Source organism: Danio rerio, chromosome 7 (genome assembly GCF_052040795.2).
Source record: "Danio rerio strain M-AB ecotype USA chromosome 7, GRCz13ab, whole genome shotgun sequence".
NCBI classification, from domain to species: Eukaryota; Metazoa; Chordata; class Actinopteri; order Cypriniformes; family Danionidae; genus Danio; species Danio rerio.
In genome coordinates this window covers 52,406,395-52,426,981 of record NC_141027.1, presented here as the reverse complement: position 1 = coordinate 52,426,981, position 20,587 = coordinate 52,406,395, and the positions used below count along the sequence as shown (strand labels likewise).

The 20,587-nt window shown below is 37.1% G+C and overlaps 1 protein-coding gene across 10 annotated transcripts in view; it reads left to right on the top strand.

The window, feature by feature from the left end:
- The window catches only part of nhsl2 (NHS-like 2), a 145,409-nt gene that overhangs the window by 120,320 nt on the left and 4,502 nt on the right, over window positions 1-20,587 (top strand). For 5 of the 10 annotated variants that reach the window (XM_087261755.1, XM_087261757.1, XM_087261763.1 and 2 more), the window contains exons 2-5: window positions 4,121-4,273; window positions 14,237-14,379; window positions 17,037-17,226; window positions 20,416-20,553. In XM_087261755.1, coding sequence (XP_087117881.1) covers window positions 4,121-4,273; window positions 14,237-14,379; window positions 17,037-17,226; window positions 20,416-20,553 — 624 coding nt within the window. Of the gene's footprint in view, window positions 1-4,120; window positions 4,274-11,883; window positions 11,989-14,236; window positions 14,380-17,036; window positions 17,227-20,415; window positions 20,554-20,587 lie in introns of those variants that run through there. The other 5 variants (XM_087261756.1, XM_087261759.1, XM_087261761.1 and 2 more) reach the window with 2 other exon arrangements.

Below are 20,587 nucleotides of genomic sequence, written 5' to 3'. Positions count from 1 at the left end.
TTACGGGTAGTCAACCGTTACATACAACCGAAGAGATTTCAAAATAAAAGTCCCGAACCAAATAACAAAAATAAATTCACAAATAATAAATGTAACTTATTTTCTTAACAACCAAAATAATCTTAGAAAACATAACTTATATACAGTTGAAGCCAGGATTAATAGTCCCCCTGAATTATTACCCCCCCCCCCCTGTTTATTTTTTCTCCAATTTCTGTTTAACGGAGAGACGTTTTTTTCATTTCTAAACATAATAGTTTTTAAACTCATTTCTAATAACTGATTTATTTTATTTTTGCCATGATGACAGTAAATAATATTTGACTATATATTTTTCAAGACACTTCTAGACAGCTTAAAGTGACATTTAAAGGCTTGATTATGTTAACTAGGCAGGTTAGGGTAATAAGGCAAGTTATTGTATAATGATGGTTTGTTCTGAAGACAGTTGAAAAAAAAATAGCTTAAAGGGGCTTGAAATTTTGACCTTAAAATGGTTTTAAAAATTCAAAAAAGCTCTTATTCTAGCCGAAATAAAACAAATAAGACTTTTTCCAGAAGAAAAAAAATTATCAGACATATTGTTAAAATATCCTTGTTCTGGTAATCATAATTTGGGAAATATTTAAAAAAAGAATATCAAAGGGAGGGCTAATAATTCTGACTTCAACTGTAAACAATGTACAACATAACAGTGAACAGTTACACTCCCCACCAAATTGCACGATGTGAGATTTTTCAAACTGCAATATAGTCTATGATTTACACATTTTACTTCAAAATGGAAACATTCTGTTAACCACTTTATCTTTATAACTCTTAATCTGCTTCAAGCTGAACAACAACTTTGTGCATAGGTCTTTCAAGAAACACAGTTTTAATTATGGGTTTAAGTTTTTTTAAGCAGTTCTACGTGACAGAAATACTAATGCTTGCAGCAGGGTGTAAAAGAATCCTGGATGACAGGTTTCAGCTACGTGTGTGTGAGAAGTTAAAACCTGACACAGGTGTGTGTATAGCGACATGTAGGGATTTGTAGTTCGTCACATGCTGGCAAATGTGACAATTTTATTTAGTCAAATATCTCTGAGTGGGAACTCTTGAAAGATTTGTAAAAACATGCTTACTACATTTTTGTAAAATTCCAAAAATATACTTGTGCCCTGACAAAGGCAGCTCTCTGCCATAACACATTGTTTTTTAAGAATTAGCCATGTGAATGAAGGCTTTTGGATATTTTTTACACATATTTTTAAGTGCCTTGGACTGATTTTTACTGTTTGTTCTGGTGGGTCCCTTGCCCAAAGAGCACTGATGCATTATTTGAGCTGCCTCTGAGTACTTTTTTATAGTTAAACATTTTTAAACAGTTTTTATAGTTAAACATGTTTTGACTGCAGTTTGCATTTTACAGTAAATGATCATTATGGGTCAGATCTTTATGATGCCATCAACTTTTGACACTAATTATATCTGCAGGGACATATTGTTGACAAATACAGGACTATTTTTGCGCAGTAAAAATAAATAAAATAAATTTTTTTAAATTAAATAAATAGTAGCAGAGTACCAATTAAATACTACAAAATAACTTATATTATCAAATATGTTTCCTTCAGCTATCTATCTCCATATGAATAACTTTTTGCCATGGTCATGGAGATGAGTCTAGGTCAGTGGTTCACTTGGTGATCTGACAAACTCCGCTTTCTAGTGGATGTGTACAAAACAGACGTTTATCTGAAATGTACAACATAATGCTCCATAAGTAAGGAATTTCAGATTCACAAACAAGTAAAAAGTGCCCTCTAGTGGATTTGTCATCTGAAATGTGCAATTGAGCATACCAGGAGCAATGTATTTTACTCACATAAATGTATTCTGTTGTTTTGTTATTTTTTACTGTGCATGAAATTAAATGATGCTGCTAAGAAACACTAGCCCTACTTTGAAAAGTGAAAAGACCTCAGTGCTGTGCATCAGATTACATAATCCAGTCTTATAATTGCACTAAAACATCATACCACATTCTAAGACACTGTTAGAACTAATAGAACGATTATGGTCCAGTAATTAGTTTCATATATTCAGCAATGCTTTTTTAAATGTAGTTCCATTTAGGCCCTTCTTAAACCTTGTCTTATTTCCTGTTGTCATTCCCAAACAGTCCTCATGAAAAAGGCCCTTCTGTTTGTCCTGATGCTCAACATGTTGACTTTGCTTTGAATTCCATCAATCTTTTTGCTTTGAAAATCAGTTACATAAGAGGTAGAAATAGCATATTAATTTCCTCATGGAGAGCTGGAGCTGAAGTTGTAATTAAGTGTGCTCAGTTAACCTCTTGGGAGATAAATGAGCGTCCTTTTTCATCAGTGTCTTTTTCTGTCTCTCTGCTCTTTGGCAGGGAGCTTTAAATAAAGAGGTGTTGTTGGCTTGCAGAATTTTAAAGGTATAAAATTGTATGCATAAATTTGCCAATGCCTTTGCATTGAGACCTAACTGGACCATATGGGAACCCACTTTATAATAAGTCTGTTTATTGAATTACAATACATGGCTTATGAATTAAGTTAAGTATTTGCCCTTCAATACTTTAAAAGAAAACAGACAGTGAACAATTGAGTTTAATAAACACTAAAATATATACACAAATAAAAATATTTTACGTTTAACATTTAATAAGCTTTTAAATAACTGTTTCTTTTTCAACAAAGTAGAATATAACATTTTATGTCAATGTCAAAAAAACGCTTTTAAATCATCACATTTACACACATCTATATAGTTTAAGGTTACTTCTCAGTTTTATGTTGTGCGACATTATTTAGTCGGCTTTCAAAATGCTGATTGGCACACAGAAAGAACCTTATAGAGCCAAGCTAGGGTTCGTATTTAATTTAAAGTCTTAAAATGTAAACAACTTTACATTTATAACTACATGCTGGAATACATGCTAAGATCTCATGGCCATTACGCAGCTTCAAAAATTCGTTTCAAACCGGAAGTACGAATTTGCTCGAAATAACGCAAAAACAACCAATTTTCACTTGTTAGTAAAATATATGTGTCCTAATAGTTTTTTTTTAGCAGTGTGGGACACATATACGACTTTCAACAGCTCAAAAAAAATGTGTTTTGATGTTTTGTGACCCTTTAAATGTACTCTAAATTTAAATTATTAAAATTTTCTTAATATGAAAATTAGGGTAAAAACAAAAAAAGGGCACATACAGACAGAACCTTCTAATTCTAAAAAAGTCATTTTCCGCTTGGAATTATAAGGTTCTGTCTGGCAGATTAATAATTGAAGCATTACTTTTCAAGAAATACAATCACTCTGCTTTTTAATTTACTTTAAAAAAAAATGTGTTTTGTTGATGTTTGAGAAAGTTATTATTTTGTTTTCTAAAACATTTAATTAATGTTTCAGTATTAATATATTTTTTTCTTGTTCAAATTAAGCATACAATACTGTGCTATTTGTTTTTTTTTTGTCCAGCGCAGCTATTAATTCTATGTAATTAATATGAATTATATATTTCATATGAATAATTGAATTATATTTATTGAATTATAAGCCTGATGAATTAGTATTTGCCCTTTAAGGATTAATAGAATATATAGAACAGGAAGAAAATAATTTACAGCTTATTGTTTATGTTATTTATTGTTTTGGTTATAATTACTGCCTACAGATAAAGATAAAAAGTATTTTATAAACTGTCTAGATGCTAAAATACTTCCGTAGAGCAGGAGAGAGCACCTCCTTTGTCCAGTAAATGCATGCAGAAACATCTTTCTGTTTTGGTACCTGGCTCGATTTGCCAGACAGTAAAGCATATTTGTGTAGTAATGAATTAATTGCTGTGATTACGAGTTTGCAGCCCTTTGATTGTGAGTGTACCGTTGCTCCATCTCTGCTGATGCTGATACCTATATGCAAATGTTTAAAAAAAGATATGCAAATCTTTCAGTTTTTATTTATGTATGTTTTCCTGTCTCCTCCCTCCTTTCTGCATCTCTCCCTCTCTCTCTCACTTCCTCCTTGTATCTGCATCTCTGGTTCTTCTCCCCTCCCTTTCTCTCTCTCTCTCTCTCTCTCTCTCTCTCTCTCTGCCAGCCGCCACCAACTTGGACTCGGAGAGCAAACGAACGGCCCACTTCCAATCGTCATGGCAACAGCATGTGAATGTGTTCGGCTCGTGGAGTAGGCCAGAGTGTGTGCAGGAGCTGCACCAGGAGGCTCAGCTCAACCTACAGAGTCTGCTGCAAGGTAGGAGAGTCAAGCTGCTGCACTTCAGCTCTGTGCTTCTCTGACCGTCTGCCTCCCCGCTTCTGCCCATCATGTGTTTTCCTTCTGTTTTCTGGGTGTGTGTGTGTGTGTGTTTTGCATCGCCTTGCATGCGTGCCGTCTGCGAATACCCTCCACTTCCATTCCCGTCTTGTGTTTCCCAGAGCGTGGAAGAGAGGCAGTGTTTGTTTTTCTGCTCCTCTGAGCATCCCTGCTCCCTGCGCCCGTCTCCCATCATTCCCTCTGTATTTCTGACTCATACTTTGGGATCCATTAGATTAATTTCCATTTGTTGAGAATACACACAGTCTCCCTTTCTCTTTTGCTTTTTTCCCCCTATGCGCTAAATGAATATGTCAGCATCGCTCGTGACTCCTGTGCCAGTGAGCGCATGCGACTGTACGTGGTTGAATTTCCCTCTTTTATCTCTTTCTTGTTTGATGTCAGCTATTAATACGTATCTGAGATGCTATTCTGGTTTAAGCTCAGCATCAGATCGACTGGGCAGCTGTTGCTTAAACAACAGTGAGTGGGTGGTCAGTGTTTACGAATCTGTGGCACTGTGCTATGTGCATAAATAGCAATTTGCCATGGCATATGCCTGTCTGGTATCCAGGGATGCTGCCAAATAAAAAGACTTGGTGGGAGTGAGGAAAGTTTAAGAATCTGTTATTTCAAAACTTGATACTCAGTGAGACATAATATTATTTGTGTGGTTTATTCATAAACTAATTTCGAGAGGATCACGTGCTTATAATCAACACGGCTGGCTCCTTGTTAGCTCCGTAATCAGCCCTATTAGATGATTACGGAAGCATTATAAATAACCTGAGTTTTCCACTCCAGTTATCTTCGTCTTGAAGCTCCCCCCCTTCCACCCCTACATCCTCCCACTTTTTCTGATCGGGCGACACGGTGGCCCAGTGGCTAGCACTGTTGCCTCACAGCAAGAACACCGCTAGTCCAACCCATCGGGCTGGTTGGTGTTTCTGTGTGGAGTTTGCATGTTCTCCCCGTGTTCGCGTGGGTTTTCCCCGGGTTCCCCGGTTTCCTCCCACCGTCCAAAAACATAAACCATAGCAATAGACTAAAACAAATTATCACCCAATACAACCTGAGTTTACACTTCTCACGGTGACAAGCAGGGGAGTTCTCGAGACCTACCTGACCTCGAATTCCCCTCTCGCCCTTCTAACGAGAGGGAGCCCCGGGCTCGAGGATATTACGAGCTCAGGGCTCTCTCCCGGGACAGCATGCCAAATACGCTTTATTGATTATCAGCTAAGTGTGAACTCTTGAAGCCATAAATATACTTGCTCTTTGTAACTTTAAGAAGACTGAAATATGGACAAAGAGCAACATTTGTGTAAAAGATATTTATAGTATTACAGAGATGTAAGGCCCTCGTATCAAGAAGTGTTTCATCAGTGGGATCAGACAAGACAGGCTCGTTGAAAACCACAAAATGTACTTAAGTGCTTGACATACTTAAAGAGCCCGTATTATGCATTACAAACACCATATTTTGGTTTTGTCTTATAATATGCATAAATTTTTACCTAATTATCTTAACGACTTATATGATTAATCATGACATATGATTAGTTCAGTGATTCATTTGTTCCTAAACCCCTTTTTAGCACGAAGCTATTTTGCGCTGATTGGTCCGATGACCCAATCTGTTGTGTCTGTTGAGAGAAACGCCCACCATGGTTATGAAGTAGCACAGAGTATGTGAGAGCCCAATGCAGGAATGCATTAAAGCAATGCAGTCAAACACCAGCATATTACTCTACTCTTAACACTAACCCCAAGTAATAACAATGACACACAATAGCCATGTTTCCACTATCGCGCCTAAAGCGAGCGAGCCAGGAAGAGCCAGGCCGAGCCAAGGCCTGTCGCGTTTCCACTGTCACTTTCGGGTCCTGATCGGACCAAAGCGGTGCTTTCTCGAGGCCAGCAGGCCCGCTGAATACCTTGGGCCAAAGAGAGCCAGCTGGGGCTTCGAGGCGGAGTGAAAGAAGAGGCAGACTTTGCCCGAGTCTGTTAAAATTGGCATGCAGTTATTACACTAGTTTTCTGATCGCACACGAGTATATGAGGCAAACAAATAAATAAATGGGGAAAAGAAAACATACTGTTCAGTTTAAGATAGGCTATTGCACAAAACACCTTACAGTCTAGGGGTCTTTTTGCTTATGATCGCCCTTATGTTTCCCTTTTAAGTGTAAGGCTGTTGCATAAAAAGTTTTAATTTATAGCCATAGTGACTGTTCTTTGCTGCGTTCTCCTGATGTTTCAGTAATGCATAAATATCTTTAAACCATATTAAAGGCACAGCAACCAGTAAAGGTTATCAAGAGTTTTTGTCAAGTTTAAAATGTGTGTTTGTGCGTGATACGTGTATGTGTGTGAGAAACCTGGGGAAAAATTGCTCTCTTGACTGCTCTGTTAATGCTGCGAGCAGCTTTTTTCTTTGTTGTTTATTTTGGAGATAATACCCAATATGAATACAACAGAGATACTTAAAACTTTACAAATTACGTGTCTACTTTTGTAGGCTTAAAACAATAGTGTCATATCTCGATAAAATAGCCTGAGCTATATTGACATAATTTAAAGAATTACAAATATTGTATTTGTTTTCAACGGATATATGAAAAACACATTAAATAAATAAACCAATATAAAACAAACAAAAGCTAACTATAACAATTTAGGTATATAGGCTACAATACATAAATCAAACCGTTTTAAAGCCATATTAAACTTTCATTTTACAAAGGTCTGAAAAAAAGATTTTAGATATTTTCTAAAATCAATAAACACCGGAGGAGGTTTAAAATATTATTTATAAAGTATTTTGATACGATGATATTAATCAAATCATTCAAACAACTCATTTCTGGTGAGTGAAAGCGGAAACTTTTCTGTCATGCAGTCCAGCACCGTTTTAGAAATGCATCTGGGAAAACTGCAAACACAAAATGTGTTCTGTGTCCTCAAACAAGTGTTTATGTTTTATATAACATGGTAAAATTAAAATGAATAAATAAATGTAGAGCTTTATTAGTGGATAGCTGCTGAGCGCAAAGAAATATAGGCTATATTTTATTACTTGCTCTTATGAGCAAGTATTTCATACATTTCATATCAAGGTATTACCAGAGAATTTCTGTGGTTCTATATTTTGGATGGGTGCGCTCACTGCGCTGGGTCCCTCTGTTAGTGGTGAGACCACTCGATGCACGATGCCAGCAGTGGGTCGGCGAGTAAATTAATATAATAAATGAAATCACACAGTCCTGTGTGTATAGACATATATTGTAACACCGTAAAGTAACGAGTCATTTGTTGTCTTCATTTTAATGGCTTCGTGATGATGTGATGGTGTGTTTTATCTGCCTGATTCACACTGAACTGGTCGGGTTGTGTGACGTTTAATTCGGGGGACGTTCTGGGGCCATGGATTGCGTGATGCACTGTGAGCTACTAGCCTCACAGTGGAAATGCGACATGATTTCGGCCTCATTGCTCAACCTTCCGGGCGATTAGCCTGGCTTGATAAAAACCATGGCCCGACAGTGGAAATGCGGCTATTCCGTATTAATTCACACAGTGGAAATAGTTGAACTATTTTGAAAAATGACAGCACCGTTGTCACACCCTCAGCTTGTTCCTGGTGCTCCAATCACTGCTCCCCATCACCATCCACCATTCAACCCACCTGTAAACAATCACCCACTTACTGATAACCCACACATACACCTGCAATCACTACACACTATATATACCCAACTCCTTCATTCACTCACCGGCTGGAATCAACGTTGGATGGTACACTTCATCAGCTCTCCCTCTTCCTCTCATATTCTTTCATGGATTTCCCTCTTCGCCTCTGGATCCAAACACAACTGCTAAAGAGAGGTGACCAAGCTTAAATGTAGTTTGACTGAAGATTTGATACTTGCCATATGAACTGTGAGTGAGATCGCTCTCCCTCTGCTCCACCACCTACCTGCTTCATCTCTCTGCATCTGTTGCATTGCACTAATAAATGCCCTTAAAGATATAACTATCCTTGTGTGACCGTGACAACCACACGTGTGAGGAACAGCTGATGGTGGCCATAGCAATGACAAAAAGGCAGAGGATCGTGAGTTCAGCAACGCATTTAAATCGGTAAAGGAAGAGGCACACGTCACGTTTTTAACGTGGTTTAAGACGCAATATGTGAATAGCCCCATGCATATTTAACCTGGGAGATACAGTACAAGCACTGATCTATAATACATACGTAATTTACAAGCCACGCTGAACGATTACAAGTTACAACACACAATTAAACACATATTTTGCAAACTACAAAAACGAGGCAATAATTTCAATGACACTTACATGTTATGATTTAGAGGAAGAAGAAACGTGTTCATATGAACTGAAACCGTTGCTGACAAAGTCCCTGTTAAAGTTTGACAAAGTTCCATACATAATAGTCTCTGCTGCTCCTTCCTTTAATAGGAAACAGCCAGCAAATCCTGTGTTGCAGCGTAGATTATTGTATCAATCATCAGAAAAATGACAGGAACAAACACAGCATTAGGTTGGCTATAGTGTGGTGTTTTTGTAAAAAATAAACTTTAACCATTTATTCCCCACAGCCGAATCTCTATCTGTCATCTTCATGTCATGACCAGTCTTGTGATCCTCTACACTCCGCTAGTGTCTAAATGGAAAGCCTTCACGTTTTACCGGAACCACTTTATATTTGGTGATGTACCGCATTGGCGTGGATTTCTCAAAAAATCTGAACCATTACGATTCATTTATTAGACTATTAGATTATTTCGTTAAAGAAACACGGTACACTTTCAGATTTAAACCTCAAAATTTACTAGAGTAAGAGTAAAAATGTATTTGAAGAAAAAATGACACTTAAATAGTTACTAGTTACTTTTCATTATATACATATATGCAAGCAAGAAGGTCGCTGGGTCGCTGGTTTGAACCTGATTCGAACCTCGGCTCAGATGGAGTTTGCATGTTTCCTCTGGGTGCTCCGGTTTCCCCCACAGTCCAAAGACATGCGGTACAGGTGAATTGGGTAGGCTAAATATTTCCCAAATGATGTTTACCAGAGCAAAACATTTTTCACAGTATTTCCTATAATTTTTCTTCTTCGGGTGAAAGTCTTACTTGTTTTTTATCGACTTAAATAAAAGCAGTTTTAAAATGTTTAAACCATTTTAAGGTGCCTAATTACCCTAACTTGATGAATTAACCTAGTTAAGCCTTTTAATGTCACTTTAAGCTGCATACTAGTATCTTGAAAATATCTAGTCAAATATTATGTGCTGTCATCACGGAAAAGATAAAAGAAATCAGTTATTAAATATCACGGGTTACCTATTCTGATAAGCTCACTAGACAGACATTGCGTGACACATACACGTGGTATAGGTTAATTGGGTAGGCTAAATTGTGTATGTGTGTGAATGAGTGTATGGATGTTCCCCAGTGAGTGGAAGGGTGTAAAAAATATGCTGGATAAATTGGTGGTTCATTTTGCTGTGGCGACCCCAGATTAATAAAGGCACTAAGCCGAAAAGTAAATGAATGAATGAATTTACATATGAACATGAAAAGATACAACGAAAAATGGCAAGGCAGCTGCAGCTTTTATTTCTGCTCTGATAGCTGCAAAGCTACTTCAAACCTATAATCCTGTTTGGCTTCACCAACACTGTACTGTAATGTTATGATCAGGTGGAGAGTAGGTGGGCTTTAGTGGCTGTTTGTAAAGAAGCATTTCAACTATGAAAGCTATCAAATGCATTTTAAACTGGCCCTGGAAGTGGTTGAAAGTAGTCAAATGCTTCAGAACTCCTTTACATTTGAATTCCATCCATATGTTATCACATAAAAAGGCAACTTTATAGCTGGTGTAAACAGAACCAAAATTCTATGCTTTCACGTGAAATCATGGATTCTTATTGAAATCATTTTGCTGACATTATCTTAGCTAAAAATCTAAACAGAGGACATGAGGTCAGGTTTAATGAACAAAGCCAATTAACTTGAGACTACAATCCCATAAAAGTGGCAACCGGAGTAGAAAGTTCCGCAGGTTACCTGCTGGCAATGCAAATTAAAGATCACGCAGCCAGATACGTGATAAATGATCATTTTTGTAATGAGCAAGCAGAGCCATTTATAATCAGGTGTGTGGTTTTATAGAAAAAGCACTGGTGCAAAATTTAAATGCAACACTATTTCCCACTCTCGCTTCATGTTTCAGTTGAAATTACATCAAACATCAAATAAAAGTGCGCGTTTCAAAGCACTTACAGAACCTTTAAATGCAAGTGCCTTCGGGAGCAGCAGGATAGCGCCTAAACTAAAAATTACATGAAATAGTGTAATTTAATTCATTGTTTTTTGCCTGTTCTAATACCCACTTTATAATAGATTTCAAATTTTAAAGAAATCAGATCTTAAATGTGACAATTTTGTAATGACTTTCACTGGAAGTGCTTGAGCTGGCTGACTGAAATTAAAATACCATGTACCCATTAATGCAGTTTGTTGTAATCAATTTGTTACACTTTGATCCTTTTTAAATTTCTAAAATTACATAATATATGTTGCAGTAGAGTGGGCGACACGGTGGCACAGGTAGTGCTGTCGCCTCACAGCAAGAAGGTCGCTGGTTCGAGCCTCGGCTGGGTCAGTTGCCGTTTTTGTGTGGAGTTTGCATGTTTTTCCCATGTTGGCATGGATTTCCTCAGGGTGCTCTGGTTTCCCCTACAGTCCAAAGACATGCGGTACAGGTGAATTGGGTGCTAAATTATCCGAAGTGTATGTATGTGAATGAGTGTGTATGGATGTTTCCCCGAGATGGGTTGCAGCTGGAAGGGCATCCGCTGCATAAAACATGTGCTGGATAAGTTGGCGGTTCATTCCACTTTGGCGACCCCGGTTTAATAAAGGGTCTAAGCTGAAAAGAAAATGAATGAATGTTGCAGTAGATTAATTTTATGGTTAAAACAATATTTGACAGGAAAACACTGTGAGCAAAGATCTTATCTATTGCTTTTATATGCATTTGTTAGCAAACTTAAAGGCCCATCAACGCAGAAGAGATCAGGCATCTACAGCATAAGCTAATCAGTGACATTGTACTAATACTCCCTCATACTTAAACCCGATTTGTTTTCTGTTATGAATGAGAAACAAAGAGAAAACTGAAAATAGACCAGACAAAAAGTAGCCAAATTGACAAGAAAAGAAGCATTGTTGCTCTTGAACTCTTCCATTCCTCTACTGCATACAAAAGACGAGGAGTGACCCATATTTAATAAATGGGTGGTTTTCAGTGAGCATCTTGTTAGGCGATGCTTTGAGGTCATTCATGATCACTCATACGTGCTTGAGTGGTTGGCATCTTGTCTAGGCGAGCCATTTGATTGGCTAATAAGAATGGAGTTTTTTGAGTCCCATTAGTTTTACTGACTGGCTCAGGTCAGGGGGAAGTGGAGGAGGAGGGGGAGGGGGAGGGGGCTATACCGTGTGTTTGAAAATACCTCCACACACATATACACACTCATTCAGTCTCACTGCTGCAACTGCTACCCTCTGCCATATATCATTTTTGAAGTTTTGATTTTGGGTGAAGACTCTTCTTCCACGGGATGGTGAGTTCTGGCACTCTGTTGTTACTTTATTTTCTGTTGGGTGGAATGTAGATGCATTTATCTTACAATTTAGAATTGCAATCATTTTCAAATGTTTGGGGACAGAAAGATTTCTTTCAATAATTTTGAAAACATTTTAATTTAAATGTTTTATATTTTAATACACGTGAATCCTGACCCTGCATATGTTTTAATGGAAATCACGTGTCAGGTCATGCTGTTGTTTTTAGTATTTTTATTTTTATTTTTTTTGCTTTTGAAGCAAAGAATATTGAATTTAGAATAAAGAATGCTAAAGAATATTTCATTCACGAAAGCCTTAAGAACAGGGAAAATGTATTTCTAGGTTATTCTGAAACTTTGAACATCAGGTCTGAAGTTTTTTAATTACTATATTATAATTTTATTATATAATAATACATATTTTTTATTATTGAATTTAATCTATTAGTTCCTGATATTTTTGTTGGTGATATTTCAGCAATCACAGCACCGGATTTCAGTGTCAACTACTTAAATTTAATTACTGTAATATATTTTTGCTTGATAAAATTATTCCTTCTTCGTATTACCTCTTATTAACCCCAAATAGTAGTGTACAGTAGGAAGTTGTGTTTGGAAAAGTGGGGATAGTTGTGTACATTTACAAGGAATCTGCTGTGTGGTTTGTGTGTAGAATGCATTGCATGTTGGCCAATTACAGCTGTGAAAAAACATAAAAAAAGGCCTCAACACCAAAGCTCCAAAAATGCCAATTTATTAAATTAAAAAGCTGATACAAGGCGTGTAATGTCTTCAGGCAGTGTTCATCACAGTATGTTGCTCTTTTTCATACACTTCCAGATCACATGATCTCATTCATTATCCTATAACAAAAAATAGAAAAACACATTTGTAAATTATACTTACGAAAAAAAAAAAAACAGAAACAAATCCCAATAATACATCATGAAATAAAGACAAAACATAACAAAAGAAATACAACAAATTATAGGCGAAAAAAAACTTTACTCAAACAACTAGTTAAACATTAAAGAAAAGGAGGAATATCTAACTCCTCGTTTAAAACTTTTGGAATCAACGTATCTAGAGTGAAAATCTAAAAGGCATCACGTTGTAACAGCAATTTATTAAGATTAATTAAGATCTCCCCTCTGACATGGACACTTAACAACTTCAATCCCTATATATTGTAGAGTGGAGACAGAATGTCTCATAACTAAAAATGCTGTGCAACCAGACTTCTAGGATCATGATGTCGAATAGTGTATCAATGTTCAGAATTAGAAATGCAGATTTTTAAAGGCCTACTCGTCTTACTGACATAACATAAAGCACACTAGCATAGAAACATATTTGCAAGAAATAGTGCCTCGAATTTGAAACTTTTTTGCTGTATGGGGATGTGTGAAAGTTGACATTATGTATGCGAAATTGCTTTGTTGACAGTTTCCACATTTAGAATTACCAAGTGGTAAATTATTTTAAAAATGCAGAGTGGGTTTTAGATCAGCTTTTAGATGTGCATTTTTTTTCAGTTACAGCTGTTGGAAAATAGTCAGTGCATCTTTTCATATTTCAGTAGGATTTTACATATCAGATGACGTCCATCAGTCTTCACAATACATTCAGCACAAGTGTTTAACTTAAGGTCTGAGGCTGGAGGATTGTCTTTCTATGTATCTCATTAGTGTGTCGATTTAAAAGCCATCTGGTCAAGCACCATTCCTCAAATAGAACAGCATAACAGGCAAATGCTAGCGCAGATTCAGAAGCTGTGCATGTCTTGCTTCTGTCTCACTCATTCTAGTAGAGGTTTAAGATTTTAGCTTGTGCTGGGCTCTGCTCTGTCCCAGCATGTGAAGAGGACTCAACGAGGCTAAACTTGGGGCTCGAGGCTATTGTTGACTCCGGAGGTATGCCATTGTCTTAGACAGCCCACCATTGCTAGGCAACCCCAAGTCTAAGAGTGCGGCATCCCGGCTCAGAAAAAGAGTGAGCATGTTTTTGTATGTGTGTTTTTGAGTATGTAGAGGAGGGGTTAAAGAGAATGTTTTGGGGGATTAAGATGGCTACAAGAATGGGGTGGGGTCTTGTGAGGGGAGTCCTGGGAATGAATGTAATGGTAATCATTCTGTTTACAAGAGCCACAGGGAACATTTCTGATGAAGAGCGAGGGAGATTTCATCCATTGATTTCAGTGTCTTGCTAACTCTAAAACCAGCACATTGTGTCTATGTCTGTTCAGATTTCGAGGAGCAGTTGTATGATAACAGAGTGACAGGACAGACATTTAAACATCCTTCCTCTCAGAGCTCGGAGGACACGTCAACAACTCTCAGCCGGTCGCCTTCCTCACTCAACAACAAGAAGACGGAATTCGTCTTTGTGGTAACTACTTGTATGCTGCATTATTACACTTTATAAACGTACAAGATAACACTTTAGAATAATCATCCATTAGTTAATTTTAATGTATTTACGAACATTAACTAAATATAAATAAACTTTATCAATCATGGTTTAATATTTAACACTATTAAAATCCAAAGATGTGCTTGTTAACATTAGTTAACACGCCATGAGTTGACATGAACTAAGATAAATGAATGTTATTTAACTTAAATAACATTAACTAGTGTTAACAAAATAAATACCTGAATAAATACCTTAATAAATATACAACTAATTGTTTGTTTGTGTTGGGGCTGGGCGATTTGGCGCATAATTAAAATCTCGATTAATTGGACATTGTAATTTGTACAAAATTACAAACACAATTGTCAATTGTGTTTGCCTTCACAGTTCACTGACAGGTTTTGTACAGTAAATATGCTCACATATTACAAGTGAGATATTTTTGAATGCAGAGTGCATTACATGATTTTAAAATAATCGAAGGAAACACACACTATCTACTATATATGATTATTTATTGAACATCAATGTTGAACATCTGAAATTAAAACACACAATGTCTTAAACAAACCTCTTTCTTATTAAACTTTTTCTTATTAAAAAGTGAAAACAACTAACTTCAGCGTCTGCATCAGCCACAGCGAGGGCTATAGGACTGCAAGACGGCGGTGCTTGACCACAGGCCCTATCATACACAGCGCAATAAGGCGCAAGATGTGTTAGGTGTGATTTGTTGCCCTTTTTAGATCAGCACAACCCAAATTCACCCCCGTTTTGCACCACATGGTTTAAATAGCAAATCCATTTGCCGCTTTGTGGACTCATGGGTGTTCTATAAATTAAGGCCCTTTCTGGCGTGTTGCTATTTTAAGGAATTGAAATAGACTGCACAATTGACCAGCTGAAAGCAGGTCTAAAGTCCAGCGCTGAGCGCATTAGTTGTGCACCTTAAACGCCTACACATTGCTTGATACAAAGAGAATGCACAGCAATACACAAATATCTTTACAAATAATATAAAAAAAAGTATTAAAATATTATATATATTTTCCACATAAATATAAAAACACTGCCTGGCCTTCTTCATGTGAGGGGGCATTTTTCAGGTTATTGATGACAATTTGCTTTTGTATAATGTTATTATTATTAGCAGTATTATTTAATATATATATGTTCATGTTTGTTTTAATAAAAACAAGCTTAGATTTGTCCACCTGTCGGGTTTTTTTGGTCTGCATCACCACATGGGGAATAAGAACAAGACGTGTGTTTGGATATGACTGTTATATTAGAACTGAATTTAGAAATAGTTTTTAAACAAATCTTTTAGCTTAAAAAACAACATTAAATATGTAGGCTAATGGAAGTCTTCAGTCATGTGCATATAACACCTTTTCCTTATCCACGGAGGTAAAGGAGAAAAAGTAAAAATGAAGAGAAAGAGAAAGTAAAGAGACCGAATGGAGGAGGCTTATTCTTTATCCTCGCGCTGCAGATGGTCTGTTTAACTTTTCTCGCTAGTGAAGCGTTCAGTTTTTTCCCTTTCAAAGTCCGCCATGTAAATAGTAAATGCACCATGGCACTGCACAATTGACTCTTACAGGGAATGTGAGATGAGACACTGATTGGTTTAATGCACTTTATGCTTAAAACACACCCATAACTCATTAAGAGAAAAAGCTCTACCCTGTTAGATCATGTGCCATGGCGCAGAGTGTATTTTCCATCCTTACAATAGTGAAAGTAGATTATTAAAATAGAGCCCCATATGTGTGCTTGACGCAGATTGCTGATTTTTTATTACTTTTTGATTAGTCGCCTAGCACTCGTTCATGTTAGTAATTACATTAACTAGCAATGGACCATTTTTTAAGGTGTTACCATTTACAAAATTAGTAACTAGTCAGTAAGAAGTAGATGCTGGAATCTGACTTCTGGTCCACAAACAAATTAATTAGCTTCATGCAAAGCATTTATGTTGTGTAAAGAATGGAAATCTAATTAAATGTGGCTTGTCCCCTGAGTGAAAACAGCTATAGGCTTCTCTGAGTTGGTGGTTTTAAGTACGTAAACAAACAGCAACTCAACAATCTTTTTTAATTCAGCTACTAAGTCAATGACTATTGAGCAAAATTAAAGGGATACTTCACCCAAAACTTAAAAGCCAGGCACTATTTAGGGTGAGCCTTTACTGCTTTCAAACCTTTATGAGTTCCTTTCTTCAGCTGAACACAAAAGATGATATTTTGAAGAAAGCTGGAAACCTGTAACCATTGACTTTCATAGTATTTTGTATTCCTACTACAGTAAGTCAATGGTTACAGGTCTTCAGTTTTTTTTTTTTTTTTTTTTTTTAATCAAAATATCTTCTTTTGTGTTCAAGGTTTGGAACCACTCGAGAGTGCAGTATATAATGAGTAAATTATGCCTTTAATTATTATTGTAAATTAAATAATCATTGACATTTACCAGTGCCTCTAAACATGCAAATTCATGCTTCAGAATTAACCTTAGTATTAAAACACATTTTGGGTTCTATTACAAGGCATCACAACTACAAAATTAGTAATTAATCATAATCAAATAATTATTATATGCATACTATCATTTTCTCTTTCTTTTACCTGTAGCCTGCAAATAAGCAGGTGTGTGAGGATGAGACCACAACTTTAGGGGTCCGGGCGCAGGACCCGAGCCCTTGCGCTTCAGAGAAGTCTCTTCTAGGCTGGAATGCTGCACTGAGTCCACCTGTTGCAGAGAAACCTCGCTGGTACCTTGGCCGACAAACTCCAGCTCAGCTTGTACCCATTGAGATCACAGGTAAGGTTGACTTAGCATATTACTGAGTATTCATCTATCTTAGAATCTAACAAATCTGGACTGTTTGGAGATTTATTTTATGTTGATGAGTACTTTAGTGCTAAATGATTGACAATGTTTTACCAGTTATTAGTGGTACTGATGATTTCTAAGAATGATATTATTAGATGAACATTTTTATTATGTACCACTGTTAAATTTGGGAAAGAAATTCAGGCATGACATACTGTAACAGTAGTGTTTCACCAACAGGAAATGTCTTAAAAATGGTTCTAGTTCATTTGAAATAGTGCTGGATGTTTTTGATCTTTCAAATCATACTTATCATCAGCATCATCACATACAACCCCATATCTATTCTATACTTGTTCTCACCCAAGAGCTAGCATAACTTAAAAGATTGCTTGCATGCATATTTTATACATTTAGTTAAAGGGATAATAGGAAAATAAAAAAAAATTGCTGTTGATTTACTTACCCTCAGGTAATCCAAGATGTAGAATATGTTGAGTTGGGACTGTGGTTTTTGGTTATTCATAAAATGTCAATGGCTACCAGCACCCAAAAAAATTAAATACTAATACAGATAAATAAAGTTAATAGTCATGGCTCATGACAATACATTAAGGTTTTGTTAAGCAAAATGAATCAGTCTGTGCAAGAAGCTGATGTTCATTACTTAGAACTTAGAAAGGGACGGGACACAGGTCGCTGGTTGGCCATTGGGTTCTATTGGTCAGGCTAGTTGGTTTGGTTTGTTCTAAACATTGCCTCTCATTGGGTTAATGTTGGAGCTTGTTGGCTTGATTTAGGATGTTGTATCGGTGTTGGTTATTGTCTGGAGACAGCGCTCTAATTGGTTTTTCGGCAACGAATCAGAACACGAGTGTGATGTAATAAAGTAATAAAGTAGCAAGTAAACAATTCAAGCTAAGAAAGATAACAACCAGGTCGCATTTAATTTCTCTACATGTCTGAAATATGTGCAAACAATATGGATAAATTTGCACGAGGAAATCACTTAATGGACGGCATGGTGGCTTAGAGCTTTGCACTGTCGACTCACAGCAGGAAGGTTGCTGGTTTGAGTTCCGGCTGGGTCTATTGACATTTCTGTGAGAAGCATGTTCTCCCCGTTGGTTTCCTCCAGGTGCTTAGGTTTCCCTCCATTAATTGAATAAACTGAATTGTCCGTAGTGTATGCGTGTGATTGTGAGAGTGTATAAGTGTTTCCCAGTACTGGGTTGCGGCTGGAAGGGTGTAACATATACTGGATAATTTGGAGGTTCATTCCGCCGTGGCAGCCCCAATTTAATAAAGGGACTAAGCTGAAGTAAAATGAATGAATGAATAAATGAACGAATTAAGTTATTGTTCCTTATACCAATATACTGTACCAACCTGTGTGATGACAGTTCAGACCAATGTGCTTCAGATGATGTCTGAGTGATACAATTTGAGAAAAAAAATATTGAATTGCTCATTAGTTTTTCCAACAATGCATTGTGCTATTGTAGTTAACTACAGTACTGTCCATGCAAACTCTGGTCCGGTTCACTTCTGGTGTGAATGCAATTGTACCAAATAGCGGAATGAACCACCAACAGTACAACAAAGCAGCGATTTCATAACGTTCAGTTATGTATGTGTGTAAGTGTGTGTGTGTGTGTGTGTATCACGTACTGTACCTTGGTGACAAGCAGGACTGTGCCAGGGCAAACACAGTGATGATGTCTGCTGGTCTCAAAAACAGCTTCTGCATACATCGTGTGATGTTCTGAATGTTTATAATATTTTTGCGTCAGATAGGCGCTAGTCGCTTTCTGTATGTCCAAAACCAAAAGATTCTGTAAAAGAAGAATGACCGCAATGTGCGAACGTCTTTCCATTTTGGCACTTTGTTTTCGTGTCCGTCACCTAGCAACAGCCGTGCACAAAACCTTTATTAAACCTTTATTAAACCTCAAGTCATTGACTTTTTTCATGAAACACTAAGGAAGGACCACAGTTTCAGCTATTAGTCTTTAATGCGGTGCTAAAAAGGCATCATGGATATAGATTAATAGCAAGTTTTATTTTGGGATGAACCCCTTATTTTATCTCTCAAACTGTCATTAAAAATACATCAGCTCTCATGATGTAGCGGTGCTCTTGCTCTCTTACCTTCTCTGTGTGTCTCACAGCTGTCCTACACCCATCTCTTTAAATATCTCTCTTGACTACCTTGCTGTTCCCCTCTCTGGCCTAGACATAGTAGAGAAGTGGTAGGATCTGTAAACACAGATAATTCTGTGCTTGGCCAGCCTCGAGTCTGATTCCCAAAGTAGTGCTGCTCTTCACTCGCTAAAGATAATGAACAGGTAGCTGTTGCCATGGCAACATGCATCTCTCCCTCCTTCGCTTTGCTAGGAGGTGCAGAAAAAGCTGCATAGAGTGAGAGACAGACAGAGAATGTGAGTGAGTGAGATAGAGAGAGAACTGTAGCGGTTGGGTGGGAGTAACAGGGATGGATGAAGATTTTTTCACCACCTTTTTTTTTCATGAATGAAACCTGTCACATGTTGGGAGGTAATTAGGTTTCATTGGGTGTTTTCGCAGAGCTGTTTTCTGAGAAACAAAAAGGGTATGCATGTAAAGAACATAGTGAGAACTGGGCTTAATTAGCACATTATGTTCAGTTCCTTTCATCATTGTGGAACGGTGGACCATTTATCACAGCACTCCCTCCTGCACTGAGTGTTTAAAAAATTTAAACAACTAATTCAGTGCAGTTGTTGAAAACACATCAGCATTGTATTGTCCCATACAAATCAAAGAATGCTACATAGATCTGCCATTGAATAATGCTTTGCTTAGTCAATATCCAGCTCTTATTTTGATGTATTATCCAGTGTCCATTGTCTGATTTCATTTCTTCAGATCAATCAGGCACCATAATTCAATCTCCAGCTAACCATCTATCTCATGTTGGCTACTGCTTTTTCCATAATGTACTTTTTCATAGATTTAGCAAATTGCTTGTCATTGCCTTTACTTAAGTCTGATTAGGAAGTCATGGCTTATGCTTTTCAGTCAATCATAACATGCAAAGAATAACATAACTTCTATAATAACCATTAATTAAGCATAATTTATTTATCTGAAGACTGTCAGTAAGCCTGACAGTTGGTATCTCATATCTCGCCTCAGGCCAGAGCTTTGATAAGCACGCCGCACGGCACAGCGAACTGCGGGCCACCATTAGAACTGATTCAGCGGTCAACCCAAAAACCATTCGCCGCCCGAGGAGTGTGGTTGCAGGCCCTGATGTCACGCTGCACTGCCAAGGTGACTAAAAGGAAGTTAGAATGTAAATAGCAAA